We start from the raw sequence: 18,201 nt of genomic DNA on the forward strand, positions 1-18,201 counted from the left end.
CCTCGCTATTGTGACCATAGCAACAGAAGCCGCGTCGCTCTTACTGGTGCCGCTTCCGGATGTGGGCGGAGACTGGATGTTTTTGCGCCAAAATAGAAATTAAGGAAGAAAAGCAATAGATGAATTTGCGATTAGAATTAAGGTAAGCGTAGTATTCATTACAGGTTGCAGTAAAGTTTCTAGTTTTGGTGTTGGAAAACTCACGTGACTGGAAGTTTCTATACGCTGACCTACCCGCCTGAAAGTTCCTCACATGTAGAAAACTAGCATGTCAGGGAGGGAAGGCCTAACCTAGGGGTATGCAAACTTTTTAAACCGTATGCAAACTTTTAAAAAATTACTTTTTAATTTTAGCAACAAAAAATTACAGGACAAGAAAAGAAAATAGTAATAACAATAATATATTTTAAAATTGTTAGAATGGATCTGTATTTATGATCTTGTGCTGTGCTAGTGTTACCGCACCCTGGGTCTAGGCACGATGGAGCCAACACCAAAAATAATCACAGAAAAACTTTTATTTTAAACTGACAAGGATTCATTCAGCAGAGGGGCAAAGAACCAACAAGCAAAAAAAGACAACCCCTTTTATAGGGTTTCAAACAGTTACATCGAATCAGAAATTATTCATAATAATCCATTCCTACCAAGATTCTTCTCCGGAGACTCTCTGGCACCTCTCAGACGTCAATCATCCCAGAATACAAACATCATACGATAGATACTTGTCTCAGATGCTTCTTTGCACATCTGGTCATTCCTGCCCTATATCATTCCTGGGGAGGGGGTACTTGAAACATTTTATGGAGTTGTTGGAAAAGTACTAGGCTTGCGTTGTTGTTTTCCTATGTCTCTTAGTCAAAACTTTAACACGTTCAGTATTACCAGGCAATGTGACCTTCCTTCGCCTTTGATAAGACATTTTAGTGTTTATGTCAAGTATGTCCTGAACTGTTATCTCTTTTATTCTGGGCCTGCAGGAATGTCTGCCAGGCAGGCTTTTTCATGTTTAACAGAAGAACCATTTTATGTGTCTAAAATCAAACTTATATGTCCATCTAAGGATTACATTTCTCTAACTAGTTTCTAAAATAAATTTGATTTCTTATGGTCTGGTTACACTAGCTTTTGATAGACATCGGCTTCCTTGTTTGAAATATTTCATCATGCCCTTCTTACTGTTTATTGCTCCCTGTGGTAACCTTTACAGGGGTCATGACTGAGTTTCACTGCCACTGTTGCTTTGGCTGCTGTTACTTCTTCATACCATGGTGATGGTGGGCTCTTTCCTCCCCCTCCCTTAACTAGTTTGCTGAGTTTGTGCTCAGCTACCCAGCATTGGTGGTGTCTGTGGGGTTGGAACTGCTTCCCCTGTAACCTTGTCGTACTGCTCTGCTTTATTTGTAGGAGCAGAGGCTAAAAAAGGCAGGTTTTGCTTCCTCCTTCTCAGTCGTGAAGATCTCCCTGGCATTATTGAAACTAAGATGACTTTGTTGTCATTATAGAATGCAGGCGGATTAACCCATCAGCAGGTAACAATTGCAATACAGGCACATAGTAAGCCAACAGGGATCTTTCCCTCTGATACCGTGTTTCTCCGAAAATAAGACAGTGTCTTATATTAATTTTTGCTCCCAAAGATGCCCTATATCTTATTTTCAGGGGATGTTTTATTTTTCCGCTCCACAGCTGCATGCTGTGGTGTTCTGTTCGATGGGAATGCTTCCAAACAAAAACTTTGCTACGTCTTACTTTCGGGGGATGTTTCATATTTAGCACTTCAGCAAACCTCTACTACGTCTTATTCTCAGGGGATGTCTTATTTTCGGAGAAACATGGTAGTCTTGGTTTTGACCTTGGGCCCTTGGAGATAGAGCCTATGGCCATCAACCGTTTGCCTGGCTGTTACCTCTCCTGTGATGGAGGACTGTGCCTGCCTGTGAACCTGCGATCTGAAGATACTGACTGGAACAAAGTCTCAGTATGGACTGGTCCTGTTTCCTTTTCTTGCTGAGACTTGTTACAGCTCCCTGCAAAATGAAATATAGATCAACAGCGACAGCTTGTCATTCTTTTATGGAGGGTTCCCCTCATTCTGTTTGGACCATATATTCTGATTAATGCTCTTGGTCTCTCCAGATTCTAGTTTCACTGCCTAGTGTGTGCTGTATTAACACCAGATTTCCATGTTGGCTAACATCATCAGTAGTAGCAGTAGTAGTAGTAAGTTCAGTAGGAACTGTTAGATGCTATACAAGTTGTGAGAAATTTCACAGATATGGGAACAAGACACATGGAGTAGTATGCTTACTATTGCTTACCTGTTCTGATTTACTCTAGTCTCTGTCTTTCCCAGCATTAAAGGTGGCAATACTAGGAGTCAAACACAGGATCTTGTATGTGCAGAAACATTTATGCCACAACTGAGTTAAGGTCCTCCCCTCCGCCAGGCTTACTTCCACTCATTGCGCTCCAAGCCACCTTCCAGTTATTTTCCTAGTTTAAATTGTAACAAGGAGCAAAACAAAAAGCATATGAAATTTTTAATTGATCTTTATCCAAAGGGACTCTCTCCTCAACCAACCCCAAATCATCTCATCCTGTCCCTTAATGATAACAGCATTACTAAACCCAGTAGAGTTGTATGTGCATTTTGGTATCTTGTTACTTTCTTCCATTGAAATAACCTTGGGCCCTTGGAGAGGGCATATAGAGAGGCCTGCACAAAGCAGTGTACTGTAATTTGCTATACATTGCTGAGTGACAGAACTGTTCTTTCGATTACTTTGTAGATTGCTGATGTGTTAGAATGCTGAGATGAGCGCTCAGCACAGAGGGAAAGGCCCAGGGCCAAGAGGAAGAGGTTTCCAGCAGTGGAGAGGAAGAGGAAGATGGCAGGGGAAAGGAAAAGTGCAAGGACAGAGAGAAGACTGGAAAAGCACAGCTGGGAAGCCGGGATCGGGTATGCTGACTTCACAGTGTGACTTTGCTGTGTTCTGTTGTTGGGGCTTTTTAAATTTTTAGTTACATGTTGGCTGGAAGGATAAGAAGAACATCTGTTTTATTTTATTTCGTTTGCATTCTCTTTTCTTCTGTCGTGGAACTTGAGGTATTGTACATAGGATTCTCTGAAGATCTAGCCACCCACTAAATCTTCAGACTCAGGCCTTCAATAAATAAGGCTGCCACTGCATCTTACTCCTACCAACATGAGCTGCAGTAGCTTGTATGCAATGGCTAGTCTTGGGTCTTGCTGTATTGTGGAAGAGCAAGACACATAAGGGGAGATCTGGGGTAGACTGAAGTTTTCAGAGAAGATTAACATGTCCAAGCTGTTTTTTTGTGGTGCCCATTAATTTATCACTTTGGTTCTTAAGTGTAAACTTAATGTATGTTTCTCTCCCGTGTTTCTCTCCCGTCCCCATTATGATTAACACATAGTTTTGATACTTTGCAGCTCCATCCCAGCTCATTCAGGCAAAACCGAACCCAAATAGTCCTTATAGGGGATGGAAGCTTTATTTCTCAGAAGGTGAGTATTTTTTATGGAACACTTGACTGCATATAGAGAGGCCAGCCCTCAGGACTGAAGAAGTGAATAATATTTCAACTCTGACTTTATTCTCAGTGTAAATCCATGCATGCCTTGATAACCCTCACCAGTTTAGTACATGTTTAATCAAATTAGTGCAGTTCCAGTGGGATTGCTTGTAGTCCTGATTATGTATAATTTAATATAGTAAGCATACAAGTATCTGAAGAAATTCTAGACCACAATATGTCAACTGACGCCCAAATTACAGTCTAAATGAGGGACATTTCTCCCACTGACTTAATGACTGATTGCCTATCAGCAGAGCAGTAAAATGTGGCCACCTACAGACAAAATCCCGGGCTTTTCCAGGTATGCAGAGAATTTTTCTTTAAGAAGCAGCACCGCCTCCCTCACATGCTTACTCTCTTCCTCACATTGAGGGTTGATCAAAGCAGCAGAGGAAGAGAGATGGGGAAACTGTTCTTCTCAAGTCCCTAAAACCTGAGCCAGCATGGTGTAGTGGTTAAGAGCAGGTGGATTCTAATCTGAAGAATTGGGTTTGATTCCCCACTCCTCCACCTGAGTGGCAGAGGCTTATCTGGTGAACCAGATGTGTTTCCGCACTCCTCCATTCCTATTGGGTGACCTTGGGCTAGTCCCAGTTCTCTCAGAACTCTCTCAGCCCCACCTACCTCACAAGGTGTCTGTTGTGGGGAGAGGAAGGGAAAGGAGCTTGTAATCCACCTTGAGTCTCCTTGCAGAAGAAAAAGGTGGGGTATAAATCCAAACTCTTCTTTTTCTTCTTCTACAAAGTCCTGGGGGACAGGGCTGGTATTCTCCTTTGTTATGTATCCCCATGCAATTTTTGTAGGTTCCTAGATTGTAACCAATAATAAAAATGAATAAAAAAGTGTTTCAATCCTACACGGAATCTTCAAAAATTGTCAGGAAAAAAAGTGTATTAGTTCAAAACAGCAACAGTTCCTTCTTTTTCTAAAAAGATGGGAAATAACAGGATCGACTTCTAAAACAACAATATCTACAGATTAGGGATTTTAAAAGATTCTGTATTGCAAATAGTAATAAGCAATTGCTCATTGCTGAGAATGTTGGGAAGCCCGCCTACCCTGAGTTGTTGGTCTTAACAGAATAATTTCAAAACTTAGTAACTTAAATGAGTATTTCTCTGATTGCCTGATCATCTTGACTTCTGTGGTTTTATGAAAGGGTCCTTGTCTGTTATTTTTAATGAGATTTTAGTCTGCTGGCTTTAATTGTCAGGGTTTTCAATTGCATTGTAACCTATTTTGAGTTCGTTGGACAAAAGCAGGTTAAAAGCACTGCTAAATGCTGTGTGTGCCTTCAGTGTATAAGATTGGGGAGACTTAAGGATATGAATCTAAATGACTAAATATCTACATTGTCTAATTCAGCATATGACGACAACTCCCCTTTCGTTCAGAAGATTAGAGCGTTTGAAAAGTTTTTCACGTCGCGCATAAACCTTTATGATAAGGTAAGACATTATGGGGTAAGGGAAGGTGGTATGGCATAGCCCAATCTCATAGATCTCAGAGGTTAAGCAGAGTCAGAATCTGGAAGGGTGACCACCAAGGAAGATTGAGAGAAAGGGAATGGAAAACACCTCTGCTTCTCACTTGTCTTGAAAGCCCCTTACAGGGGTTGCCATAAGTTGGCAGCAACTTGATGGCACTTCATACACACACAAGGCATTACAGTTTCAACACTTGCTCACCCCACATGTTACGATCTTCAGGCCAGTGGCGGAGCTACAAGGGGGCCGGGGGTGCGCCGTGCACCAGGCGCACTCCTGGGGGCGTGGAAAACCGCCCCAGGCCCCTCCCCCTTTCCCCCTCCCCCGCGGCAACCCCCCGCACACACCCTTTCCCACACTTTCTTTAGTTCTTTAGTTCCTTTCCTCTTTCAGAACTTTTCCAGGCTGCAAAAGGCCTGTTCTCAGTAAAAATGGCCTCAGGAACTATAGTTTCCAGGAGACCTTGGGGCTCTCAACGTCTCCTGGGAAGTATAGTTCCCATCAGGCCGTTTTTACTGAGAACAGGCCTTTTGCAGCCTGAAAAAGTTCTCAAAAAGAAAGGAAGTAAGTGTAAAAAGGGGGAAGCGGGGGTGCCGGGAGGGGGGCCATGGGGGGGGCGGAAAATATAGAATGTGCCCCGGGCGCAGTTTGGCCCAGCTACGCCTCTGCTTCAGGCGAAACCTTGCTTGGTTGGTAGAAGTATTTTGGCTTTTCTTGTGGAAGGGCATCTCCTGTGTAGTCCCCTCTTAGAGAGACAAGTAGACCAGTCGTGTACACAGGTTGTTAGCGAAATCTCATTCTGTGAAGTCTTTTGGGGCTTGGATGGTAGCTTTATTTTGTGTCCTTGCTCTGTGTGTGTGTGTGTGTGTGTTTTTCACTGTTTTCTATTGAGACAATATTTTTACTGGGTTTTGTGTTGCTAATCTATCTGTCACTGCATTTATGGTTTTATGCTGTGGATAGCTTTGAGGGCCTTGGTGTGCAGAAGGCTTTGCTATTAATACTCTCTATTTCTCAGTCTTGGGACTAGAAGGGAACTGGGCATTGAGATCTCCCTTGCTCTGCCTGGATCTCCTTGTGCCACACCATATCCACTTCATGCGTTAGCCTTCTCCCACCTTAATGCACCATATCCTAATAATAATATGGCACAATGGGAAAACAGAAATCTGTAGGCCAGAAGTTCCTTCTTGATGCAAAAATACTTGATTATGCCATTCAGAAGATACTTTTAAAATATAATTTGTATTGGTATATTTGGATCATCCTCATAAACATATTTCATCATTGTACTACATCCATAATATACTTCCCCCCCTTTTTTTCCCTCCCACCCCCAAAATTCTTTCTTTTTTCTTTAAGTGCGCAGCAGCAGGTTCATCCGTTCCACTCTCTTTTCCCATCTTTCCTCTTTGATTCCGGCTTCTCTCCTCCACTCTACGAATTCAGCCCAAATCTTCATCATTTCCATGTGTTTTTCTTACCATTCTTGGTTCCTTGACATTATTTCAAAAATTTATAATTATACTTGTTCCCATACATATTCTAACCACTTCTGTATTGTCCATATCCTTTTATTTTTCCATCCCAACGCAATTACTGCGTGGGCTGCTCTTACCATCATTTTATATGATATCTTTCTCTGTTGTTCTGTTGTTCTATTTGCCATTATCGCAGGCAGCGCCACCTGGGAACACATCCAGCCTGTGCTGCGTCAGCTGCATTGGCTCCCAGTAGAGTTCCGGATCATCTTCAAGGTGTTGGTGTTGACCTTTAAGGCCTTACGCGGCCTGGGACCATCGTATCTTCGAGACCGCATCACCCCATATGTCCCTGTAATGGGCCTTTCGCATTCGATCAGTTGAGGGGCCAATCTACTAGTGAGATTCCCTGGCTCCCTCGGTGATCGCGGCTGGCACTCCACACGGGCTACCAGGGCAGCTTCACGGCTCTGGCCCTGGCCTGGTGGGAGACGCTTCTTCCCTCCAACTGTCCGGGCCCTGCGGGACCTTGGTGAGTTCCGCAGGGCCTGTAAGACAGAGCTGTTCCGCCTGGCCTTTGGAGGAACTGGACGCTGGATGGTGCCCCCTCCCCCCCTTCTTTCATGGCCCTCTACACTCAGACAGTGGCCCTCTACATCTGGGACCTGCCATTCCTCCCTCTTGGGGAGAGGATTTTGAATATGGAGCTGCTGGACGCCATTTATATTTATTATTGTATTTTTATTGTATTTTATTGTATTGTATTTATAAGATTTAGCTTTTACTGTTTTATCACTGCTTTTAAAGATTTAGCTATTTTATGTTATATTATGTTTATTGTTGTGCACCGCCCGGAGCCCCTCGGGGATAGGGCGGTATAAAAATCTAATAAATAATTATACCCATGAACAATAAGTCTATTTTACTGGTATCTTAACTTTTACGTATTTCTCTATATACAATATGACCAGATCCCACCATTGTTTTACCGCCACATATGTGTATAAATTGCATTTTTTTACCACAATGCCAACATTTTGGACTGAATCCCATTCAGAAGATACTGATTCATCAGCCAAGCCATATAATTTCACCCCTCCTTTGAACAGTCCCCTTAGAAAAGTATCAGTGATATTGATTAAACCAGGGGTGTCCAACTCTGGCGCTTCAGATGTTCATGGACTACAATTCCCATCAGCCCCTGCTGGCATGGCTTGGCTGATGGGAATTGTAGTCCAAGAACATCTGAAGCACCAGAGTTGGACACCCCTGGACTAAACCCTTAATGATGGTGATCCAGCCTTGGCTGTGACAAATCTGTTTCCCTTTATCTCATTTTATAGGATGAAATAGAAAGTAAAGGAAGCATTCTTGTGGATTATAAAGAGCTGATTAGCGCAGAAGAAGTAGTTGAGTCAGTACCTGATATTTCTACTGAATTGAGGGATATACCGCAGAAGATACTGGACTGCATGGGCTTGGCAATTCATCAGGTAAATATCCCAAGTGGGTTTAGAACAATACAGTTTTGAGTATGAAACATTCACAGACCGTAAGAAGCATTGTGGGGGTATCGTTTACAATTGGTAGAAGTATGACTGCAAGAGGAAAACTCCTTAAACACTGACCAGTGCTTGGAAGTACAGCTGTCCCTTCCACTTTCTGCATTGCGGTTTTATTTATTTATTTTATTTATTACTTAGATTTTTATACCGCCCCATCCCCAAGGGGCTCTGGGCGATGTGCAACGTAAAATCTTGATACAATTATAAATATCATTTCTAAAACCTTTAAAAACAGCAATAAAAATAATAGTAGACACAGGCGTCTGCTAAAACCCCATTTTCAAAATCCTCCCTAAAAGGGAGAGACGGCGAGTCCCATGGGATGAAAGGGCCCGGATGTAAGGGCCAAAGCAAGGGGGGGGGGCACCTTCAGCGGCTGGTCCCTCCAAAGGCCCGGCGGAACAACTCCGTCTTACAGGCCCTGCGGAACTCGCTAAGATCCCGCAGGGCCCGGACATCTGGAGGACGAGTGTTCCACCAGCCCGGGGCCAGAGCCGTAAAGGCCCTGGCCCATGTGGAGGCCAGCCGCATCATTGAGGGGCCAGGGACCACCAGTAGATTGGCCTCAGCCGAATGGAGAGGCCGTGTAGGGACATATGGGGTGATGCAGTCTCGGAGATACGAGGGTCCCAGGCCGCGTAAGGCCTTAAAGGTCAGCACCAACACCTTGAAGACGATTCGGAACTCTACTGGAAGCCAATGTTTTGGCTTATTGCGGGTTGGCACTGAACCCCATTCCCCAATATGAGCACCCCCTGGTACCACAAGGGGAGTTGCTGTGAAAAGCCCCCCATATCCACCACTATCCATGGGCCACTGCTGCCAATGTCACCGTCCACTGTCTCTGGAGCAGACCCAGAGAAGCTGAATAGCCACAGCCACACACAGACTGCCACACACAGACCACCAACCCCACCACTCGCTTCCACCCAGAGGCAACCACCTTGTCAAAAAAAAATTAGACGGTTTTCCAGATCACGGGGGGCGCCGTGCCCTGACCCCAGCGATGTGAAAGGGACAACTGTAAGTTCCACTGAATTCCATGGGACTTCTTTTACAGTAAAATATATGTAGGGTTGCGATTCAAGTCTTCTCTTTCCACAGAATAATTACTTTGGGTTACCAATCTTTTGGTTTATTAGTTTGGTTTGGTTTATTAGATTTCTATACCGCCCTTCCCCGAAGGGCTCAGGGCTGTGAACAACAACTGCAGAATGACAGTATCAATAATATAACATTAAATAACAACCAGCAAAAACATAACATCAACGAACATGGAATAAATAACATAACATTATGACATATCATTCTAACTACAATGACTATAACATTTTAAACCTAGGATTGTAACAACAAACATCAGCATCATAACATCATATAACAGTATAATAATCATAACATAACATCGTAAATTATATAAAGCAATAATACCCATAACAACAAACATCATTAGCGGCATAACAACAATAATAGGGTACGTGGTACATTTCTTTTTCAATAACATACTACAAAAACAACACAGTGACCCAAGAATTAATCCCCCATACCAACTACAGCTAAGTTAGCACAAAAGCTTAGCTTAATAATAAATCTTAATACAATAACATACCACTACACTAAACCTATACCTAAGCTAAACTAACTCTTCTAGCTGAATATGCAATAATACAGTAAACACAACCAATATAATAATAAATGGTAGAATCATTCCACCTGCACTAAGATCATCCTAACAACTTTCCTTTGCAAGATCAGGACTAACCCAGTTCCAACCTAAGCCAGGTTACATGCCTCTACATACGTCAAAGGTCGTTTCCCCACTTACCTCGACCAAAAATTGCTGCGCGCTACTCCCAGCGCGCGTCATTTCTGGCACGCTCCTGGGCTTCCCCACGACCCCGCAGTCATCAAAAGGCGCCGTTTCGAGGAGCGCCAGGAATGACGCGCGCTGAGGGGGCGCAACAGCAGCAGCGTCGGGGGGGCTGCATTGTCGCCGCCCCTGTAGTGGGGAGTGCCGGGGGACCCTGCGCTACTTGGGGAGAGTAGTGCGCAGCAGGAGGTAAGTGGGGAAACGACCAAAGTCAACAAGCACTGCATTTGCTATAAACAGCCATTTCCTTATAGTATCCTTTATCCTGGGTGTATTTTCTTAAAAAGAAACGGAGACTGGGTCGCAGCTCTGTGGCACAATTGGTCCAGTCAGAAGTAAATACTGTCAGGCTGGAAATGACGTAACACAGCCATGGGTGGTACAGCCATCTCCTGACTACATTGAAGAGGTGTAAAAGACCTTCATGGCCGAGAAACGAGACCTCAGTAGGAGCTATGGGGCTGATGCAGAGAAGGTGGGTGCAGCTTCACACGGAAAGCGACCTGGAGAGACTGCCAGGTGTGCTCTGATACAGGCACCCAACACAGGCAGTTATCTGGTGACTACTTTCTCCTCCACTTGCTGCCTTATATGTTATTTGTACATAATAAATAATCGTGTTATGAACACTGCCCCATTAGAGCCCTTGTAATGAAGACCTCCTAAAGGGCTGTTCCACTTAGTACTCTGTTTTTAGAAACAGAACCAGGATTGATCTCATTTGACCTGAGGAAAACTCTGCTGAACCAGCAAGCACTTGCGTTTGCATCATGGAGAACACAAAAATTAGAAAGGGGTTTGCTTTTTTTAAAAGGATGCGTATGGGGAAGCTTGTTCTGTCTCCTGTAATTGTTTTTATGTTTACTGGAAAATAGTCTTGCTCTCTGATTTTGGCAGGAGAGGGCAGGAGGAGGGCAGCTGTGACTTCCTTGAATGCCTTTATAGAAGTCTGTTTCAATTAAGCATGTTTAAAACTAAAATCCTACAGTTTTTTCCGCTAATTTTTTTGATTATGTTATTGCAACATGTGGACATCCAAGAAGAAGAAGAGTTTGGATTTATACCCCCCTCCCTTTTCTCGCCTGTAGGAGACTCAAAGGGGCTTACAATCTCCTCCCTCCTCCCCAAAAAAACACACCCTGTGAGGTGGGTGGGGCGGAGAGTTGTGGCTAGCCCAAGGTCACCCAGCTGACGTGTGTTGGAGTGCACAAGCTAATCTCTTTTAACAGCCATTCATCACAGTTGCTGTGTGATTGTGAGGAACCAAATCCAACTCTTAAACAAGCAAAGATTCAGTCGGCCTTGAGAGAACCAACCCATCATCCCCATCCCATCTCTGCCTTGCAAATGTCCAGCGAAAGAAAAAGAAAGTTGGGGTGGTTATAATTCTGGACTTCAGGGTTATAGTTGGGGGAGGGGATGAGGCTTAGTGGTGGAGAATCTGTTCATCATGAAGATATTCCTGGGTTCAGTCTGCAGCACCTCCAGGTAAAGGGACCAGGGGTCTGTTTCGGGATACAGCCACAAGCTAATCTAGTTCCCCCGATAAACCTCCACAGTTCAAGTGTCAGAGCGGGGAATCAGACCCGGTTCTCCAAATTAGAGAACACCTGCTCTTAACCACTATGCCACTGCTGCTCCAAGCCCACATGTACAAGATTTTTAGGCTTCCAGAGCTTGTGCTTCAGGAAATATTTATTGTTGGCATCAAATATCTCTTTCTCATGCTATCTCTTTTAATTTGTATAGTTTCATAGAAATATTTTGCCTCTTTTTCCCCCTTGAGGTGCTAAGCAAAGATCTTGAGAAACATGCCGCAGAACTGCAGGCCCAGGAAGGACTGTCCACTGATGAAGAACCCATAATCAGTGTTCCATGTATCCATGCAAGGTAGCTGTTCCTTTAATTGATTTGTTAGTGCATCATCGGGCAATTCCTTCCATCAGTTAAAAGGGTGTCATGGGATGTCATGTTGATGAGGGAACAGGCTTGTTTTCTGCTGCTCCAGAGACTAGGGTCAGCAGTAATGGGTTCAAGGTGAAGGAAGAAACTTCCTGACAGAAGGGCTGTTCGACAGTGGAATGCACTATCTAGGAATGTGGTGGAGTCTCCTTCTTTGAAGGTTTTTAAAGAGAGGCTGGATGGCCATCTGTCAGGAGTGCTTTGATTTTGTGTTCCTGCATTGCAGGGGATTGGATTTGATGTCCCTTGAGGTCTGTTCCAACTCTATGATTTAATGTAGCATTTTTTTAAAAAAAATCTTGAATATGGATATAAAAACTACAACATGTCTATGTGTGATTTTTTTAAAAGGGACAGTTGTGAACATTTCTCGTCCCTTCCCTGGAGTATCCCAAGGATGATATTTAATTCAAAAAATAGAAATGGCCAAGAGTGATGATACCACCCAGAAAGACTGTGGGGCTCTGCCTCAAGTCTAGATTAAAACCTACTAATTACAGTGGTCTTTGGCAGATTTATTTGGAACAAATTCCTCAGAATTCATGGCGAAATTCTTTCCCAGAAGAACAAAATTCGAGTCCAGGACCACTTTAAAGACCAGCAACAATTTCCAGGGTCTAAGCTGTCCTGAATCAAAGCTCACTTCTCAGATACAAACTGATAAAGTGAGCTTTGACTCAAAAAACCTTATACCCTGAAAACTTTGTTGGTCTTTAGGGTGCCGCTGGACTTGAATTCTGTTCAGCATCTGCATGTTAACAAAGCTACACCTCTGGAATTATCTCTCCAGATGTGCCTAGGATTGCGTAGGGTTCAGGAAGGTCCATGCCTTGACCTCAGAAGCACCCTTGTCTATTGTATCCCTGTCCACACATCCTGTTTGGGGCTTGCAGAACCTCAGAACTGGAAAGGCGAAGGGCTTTGCTGCACATGTTTCCTCTGCCCTCTTCTGGGTCTCTCCTGTGCAGCATGGAGAGAGAGAGAGAGCACATCCACCTTCCCACTGGCTTTCTTATAAGTGGGCCACACACATCCAGTCTGCTCCTCCAAAGTCTTGTGAGAGCTACCGGTCTCCTCAGGCTTCAGAGAATCACAGTTTGCACTGTTTCCATCTTCCATTACCCCAGTAAGGCTAAACCACTGATAGCTTTGGGCAGTGGCAGCACTGGGGCTGTAAATGGTCCAAACTGTGTCGCCGTTGTCACAGCGAGCTTCTTGGTTGCCCTTGCAGTGAATTTCTAAGCAACCATCCCATGGCTCCAGCTTCCACAATGGGGTGTGGACCCACTCCTAGACTAGGGGGTCCTCTATGAGGTGCCCATAAGCAACGTGGCGCCAGCCAAAGCTTTCCTGGTACCCACCATGTGTTTTTCGAAAGTGGGTGGAGCCAGATGGGTCTTCTGCTCAGCAATGCTTCTGATTAGCCAATAGAGATTTGATTGGCTGTGCAGATTTTTCTAAATGTTGTGTTGGTGGCAGCTACCACCATAGCACAAGGATATGCACTATGTGACTGTGGGTAAGCTGTGGCAGCCATTTTTTTTAATGCCTCCTGAGCAGCTTTTTTGTGACATCTGTTTTGTGGCTGTACCTGAATTTGAAAAATGCCCACAGGCTGAAAATGGAGGATAAGGAGAATTTATATCCCTCCTTTCTCTCCTGTAGGAGACTAAAATCTCCTTTACCTTCCCCCCTCATAATAAATACCCTGTGAGGTGGGTGGGGCTGAGAGAGCTCTGAAGATATATGACTGTCACTAGGTTACCCAGCTGGCGTGTGTTGGAGTGCACAAACTAATTTGGTTCACCAGATAAGCCTCCACAGCTGAAGTGGCAGAGCGGGGTATCAAACCCAGTTCCCCAGATTAGAGTACACCTGCTCTTAACTACCACACCACGCTGTGCTAGACAGATTGTATCCATTGGAATGACTAACATTCTCTGTTTGGGGCATGATATGCTTAAGGTACAACTAGGGAATAGCATTCTTTCTTAATCGCTTTTTTAATAGAGTCTATAACTATGAGCCGCTTACTCAGCTAAAAAATATTCGAGCCAATTGCTACGGGAAATACCTTGCAGTACGTGGCACTGTCGTGCGGGTCAGTAACATCAAGCCTTTCTGCACCAAGATGGCATTTATGTGCAGCGCCTGTGGAAATGTCCAGAGTGTACCTCTTCCTGATGGAAAATATACACCCCCTACAAAGGTAAACAAACGACTTAAAAACTTTACAGCTACCTTTTTTCTCATGTAAGTTTACAGACATTAAAGTAATGAGAGGACACAAAACGTCTTCATCAGAATTAAGCTAGATTGTAAACTGATTTGTGGAGAAATAATTCAGTACAGTTAACTCCCCCACCACCAAATAAATTAAGTCATGTCAGGTACTGCAATGTAAACTTAAATGTAAATGTCATCTGTTTTTAGTGTCCTTTGCCTGAATGCCACGGACGATCGTTCACTCCAGAAAGAAGTTCTCCTTATACCATTACTGTGGACTGGCAGTCTATTAAGTAAGTGTAACCCCCATGCTCAGAATGGGTTGACCCAGTAAGGGGTGGAGACTCAAAGCAGCAAGAGGCTGCAGCAGACCTCATGTAGTTGGAGGAGACAAGGCTACCAGACTCGGACCTTGGTTGTATTAGCCCTTAACACCTTGTTAAGGGTTTCTTTTAGTGGTTGTAATGGGTGAAAGTTCTCCTGGAAACCTTCATCATGTTGAATCCTGTTCACCAAGCCCTTGGAGTCTTCAGGAGCCAACCCACTTGCAAGAAGAAATGGACTTGGCAGTATCAGTAGACTGTAAATATAAGGACTTGAAAATGCAACCTGAACAGGACCTTGAAGTGTGATGTTAAATGTTGATGTTTAATGTTATGTGTTAAGAAAGTAAACCATATTGTTTTTAAAAATTTGTTGTTGCAAACTCATTCCACGTTCTGCCCCACAGAACCCACAAGCTGAGGTTACATAAGCACTCAGTTTTGTTTCTTTAAACCAGTGGTTCTCAACCTTCCCAATGCCGTGACCCTTTAATACAGTTCCTCATGTTGTGGTGACCCCCAACCCTAACATTTATCCATTTTACCGATGGAGAACACTGATGCAGAGAGTCTTAGGCGACCCCTGTGAAAGGGTCGTTCGACCCCCAAAGGGGTCCCGACTCCCAGGTTGAGAACCATTGCTTTAAACTCATGTCTGTTGCAATAATTGAAATTTGTATCTTAATTGAAATGTTATTGTTGAGAACCAGTTGTCCAAGAGCATTTCAGTGAGCTGAAAAGTACAAAACCCTGAGGTATAAAGAATCCCCACAGCTCAGACTAGGTAGCTGCTATCAGTCCCTTTAACTACCCAAACAACCAGAAGCTTCCAGCCTTTCAGGGAGTCACTCACCCTGCCTACAAGGTCGACCACTTACTGAGCGAGTTTCATAAGAATCAGTTAATTTGGGAGCCAGAGCCAATCCAGGCTGAGATCCCAGAACAGTGGTGGCAAACCTTTGGCACTCCAGATGTTGTGGACTACAATTCCCATCAGCCCCTGCCAGTGCCATGCTGGCAGGGGCTGATGGGAATTGTAGTCCATAACATCCGGAATGCCAAAGGTTCGCCACCACGGTCCTAGAATTAGATTGAAGCCTCCTAAAATTAAAGATTCCACAAAAATATAAAGGGGTTTTATTAAAATTTTGCAAGGAATATGAATAAGAGAGACAGTGAACAGTGAGGCTGAAAATAAAAATGACTAACTACACAGTAAATGATCATAGCTTAACTTGAATAATGGGGCATATAAGGAAAATATTGTTTTTTAAAGCAATCTTAGAACTTGTCTCAGTTCTTATATGAAGTAAGCAACAGAACAGTGGTTTAAACCTGGAGTATAACTTGCCTTTAAAATGGCAATGAATAAAAATACATTCAATTCAGATGTGGGTGGTAATCTTCTGCTCTCAGAGAAGTAAGGTAATGGATATAGGTCACACAGAATTCTGAGACAGGCTTAGCATGATGAATTGGGAACAGCAGCCACCATTGTGCTATAAACGAATATTCACTCAAAAAGTACATAGCTTAATCCCGTGGTGGCAAACCTTTGGCACTCCAGCCAATTGATGGCAGGGACTGATGGGAATTGTAGTCCATAACATCTGGAGTGCCAAAGGTTCGCCACCACTGGCCTAATCTATTGCACTGCTTAGCATGCAGTGATGGAAACGAGCAGCACTTCAAAACAGCAGTGTTGGAGCCAGGTACTACACCAGACCTACAGGTGGCACATGTACCAGCCAAACTTCCTGAGCTTATCTTGTGTTCTATCTAATGATCGGGCAATGGAACACATGCAGTCAGTGATTTGGGAACCAAACTGGGTTTCTGGAGCCTTCCAGACATGCTGGAACTCTGTTTTGGGACTGCAGAACCCTAAATAATTTGAGCACTCAGTACTGAGACATTCCATCCGTCCTGCACTCTATTTAACAAGGTTATTACCTTCTGGTAATAGGCTGGTTTAGGCTACCTTCTGGTTTAGGCTGACAGCATAAATATTATCTATCTTTATGTAACACCAGTGTGATATAGTGATTAGTGTCAGACTAGGATCTAAGCAGCCCAAGTTCAAGTCCCAGCTTTTCCATGGAAGATTGCTGATGGTTTTGTTTCAATCTAATCTACCTTATAGGGGGACTCTTGTCATGGAAGAGAGGGAATGATGTAAGATGCTTTGGGTCCTGCTTATGGGGAAAGGCGGAACACAGATATCATAATAATGCATATTGTGAAATATGTTCTAGGATTCAGGAGCTCATGTCAGATGATCACCGAGAAGCCGGTAGAATTCCTCGCACCATAGAATGTGAGCTGATGCAGGATCTTGCAGACAGCTGCGTCCCAGGAGATGTGATTACTGTCACAGGAATTGTCAAAGTCTCCAACAGTGAGGAAGGTACGCTAAATCTGTCTGTAGCTTTTGAAGCAAATCGATGCATCTACCTCAGAGGATGTTTGTTGTGAGGGGGAAAGGGAGAGGAGTTTGTAAGCCCCTTTGAGTCTCCTTACAGGAGAGAAAGTAGTGATATAAATCCAACTCTTCTATTTTATGCAGATAAGCAAGACCACGTCTACTCTAGCAGATGCTTTGCTCTGTCAACATCAGATGTAGGACTTGCAGCACTTTAGAATTCAGTCCCGTTTCTCTTTTACCCTGTAAGCTCTTTGTACTATTTCTCTGCAAACCAAGTATAGGTAACATATTCCATGGAGGTCATAGCTTCCAGAGCTTTGCTTGAGGACAGAACACAACCCTTTTTGGATGTCTAGATAATCTGATTATTTGGGAAGAGACTTAAAATCCACTCAGCTTTTTTCCTGCTGTGCTTCCTGCTTCATTCGCTGTCTGTAGGGAGTTCATATTCAAAGATGTTCTACTTGTCTTTTCCTACAAATGCCAACTGGTAACTCATTATGTGTCTGGCTAAGTAGAAGATTCTCCCCCATTGTGTACCAGGACCTCTGAGATACTTAACCACATACTGGGTCATCCCACCAACAGCCTGAAAGGGATCAAATGGGGAAATAACTTGTATTGTCGAAGGCTTTCAAGGCCGAAATCACTGGAGTGTTGTGGTGTTTCCCGGCTATATAGCTGGGTTCCAGTAGCATTTTCTCCTCTGAAGATGCCAGCCACAGATGCAGGCAAAACATCAGGAGAAAATGCTGCTGGAACACGACCATACAGCCCGGAAACTCCGCAACACTCCAGGAAAAGAACTGTTTGCTGTGGCAGTATTCTCTGCTCCGTTACTTCTGTCTCTGATTTGCCATGAAAACTGAAGGGATCCAGTTGTTTTCTTCATTGAAAAGAAAGTAAGGCAAGCCCTTTAGTCATAATGGGTTGGATCCCACTGGATGAGCTCCTCTTCTTCAGCCACATCCTGTTGCCCCTGAGAACCTTCTTCAACCACATCCTGTTGCCCCTGCGAACCTTCTTCAACCACATCCTGTTGCCCCTGCGAACCTTCTTCAACCACATCCTGTTGCCCCTGAGAACCTTCTTCAACCACATCCTGTTGCCCCTGAGAACCTTCTTCAACCACATCCTGTTGCCCCTGAGAACCTTCTTCAACCACATCCTGTTGCCCCTGAGAACCTTCTTCAACCACATCCTGTTGCCCCTGAGAACCTTCTTCAACCACATCCTGTTGCCCCTGAGAACCTTCTTCA

The 18,201-nt window shown here is 43.9% G+C and overlaps 1 protein-coding gene across 2 annotated transcripts in view; it reads left to right on the forward strand.

Annotated features, from left to right (window-relative positions):
• Positions 1-52: 52 nt before the first annotated feature.
• Positions 53-18,201, forward strand: part of MCM8 (minichromosome maintenance 8 homologous recombination repair factor) — a 31,002-nt gene continuing 12,853 nt past the window's right edge. The window contains exons 1-9 of one of the 2 annotated variants that reach the window (XM_048500221.1): positions 53-142; positions 2,793-2,962; positions 3,458-3,532; positions 4,969-5,051; positions 7,915-8,064; positions 11,793-11,896; positions 13,979-14,177; positions 14,402-14,487; positions 16,773-16,924. In XM_048500221.1, coding sequence (XP_048356178.1) covers positions 2,818-2,962; positions 3,458-3,532; positions 4,969-5,051; positions 7,915-8,064; positions 11,793-11,896; positions 13,979-14,177; positions 14,402-14,487; positions 16,773-16,924 — 994 coding nt within the window. In that variant the 5' untranslated portion in view covers positions 53-142; positions 2,793-2,817. The remainder of the gene's footprint in view (positions 143-2,792; positions 2,963-3,457; positions 3,533-4,968; positions 5,052-7,914; positions 8,065-11,792; positions 11,897-13,978; positions 14,178-14,401; positions 14,488-16,772; positions 16,925-18,201) is intronic. The other variant, XM_048500231.1, reaches the window with a different exon arrangement.

This window comes from Sphaerodactylus townsendi, linkage group LG01 (genome assembly GCF_021028975.2).
Source record: "Sphaerodactylus townsendi isolate TG3544 linkage group LG01, MPM_Stown_v2.3, whole genome shotgun sequence".
NCBI lineage: Eukaryota > Metazoa > Chordata > Lepidosauria > Squamata > Sphaerodactylidae > Sphaerodactylus > Sphaerodactylus townsendi.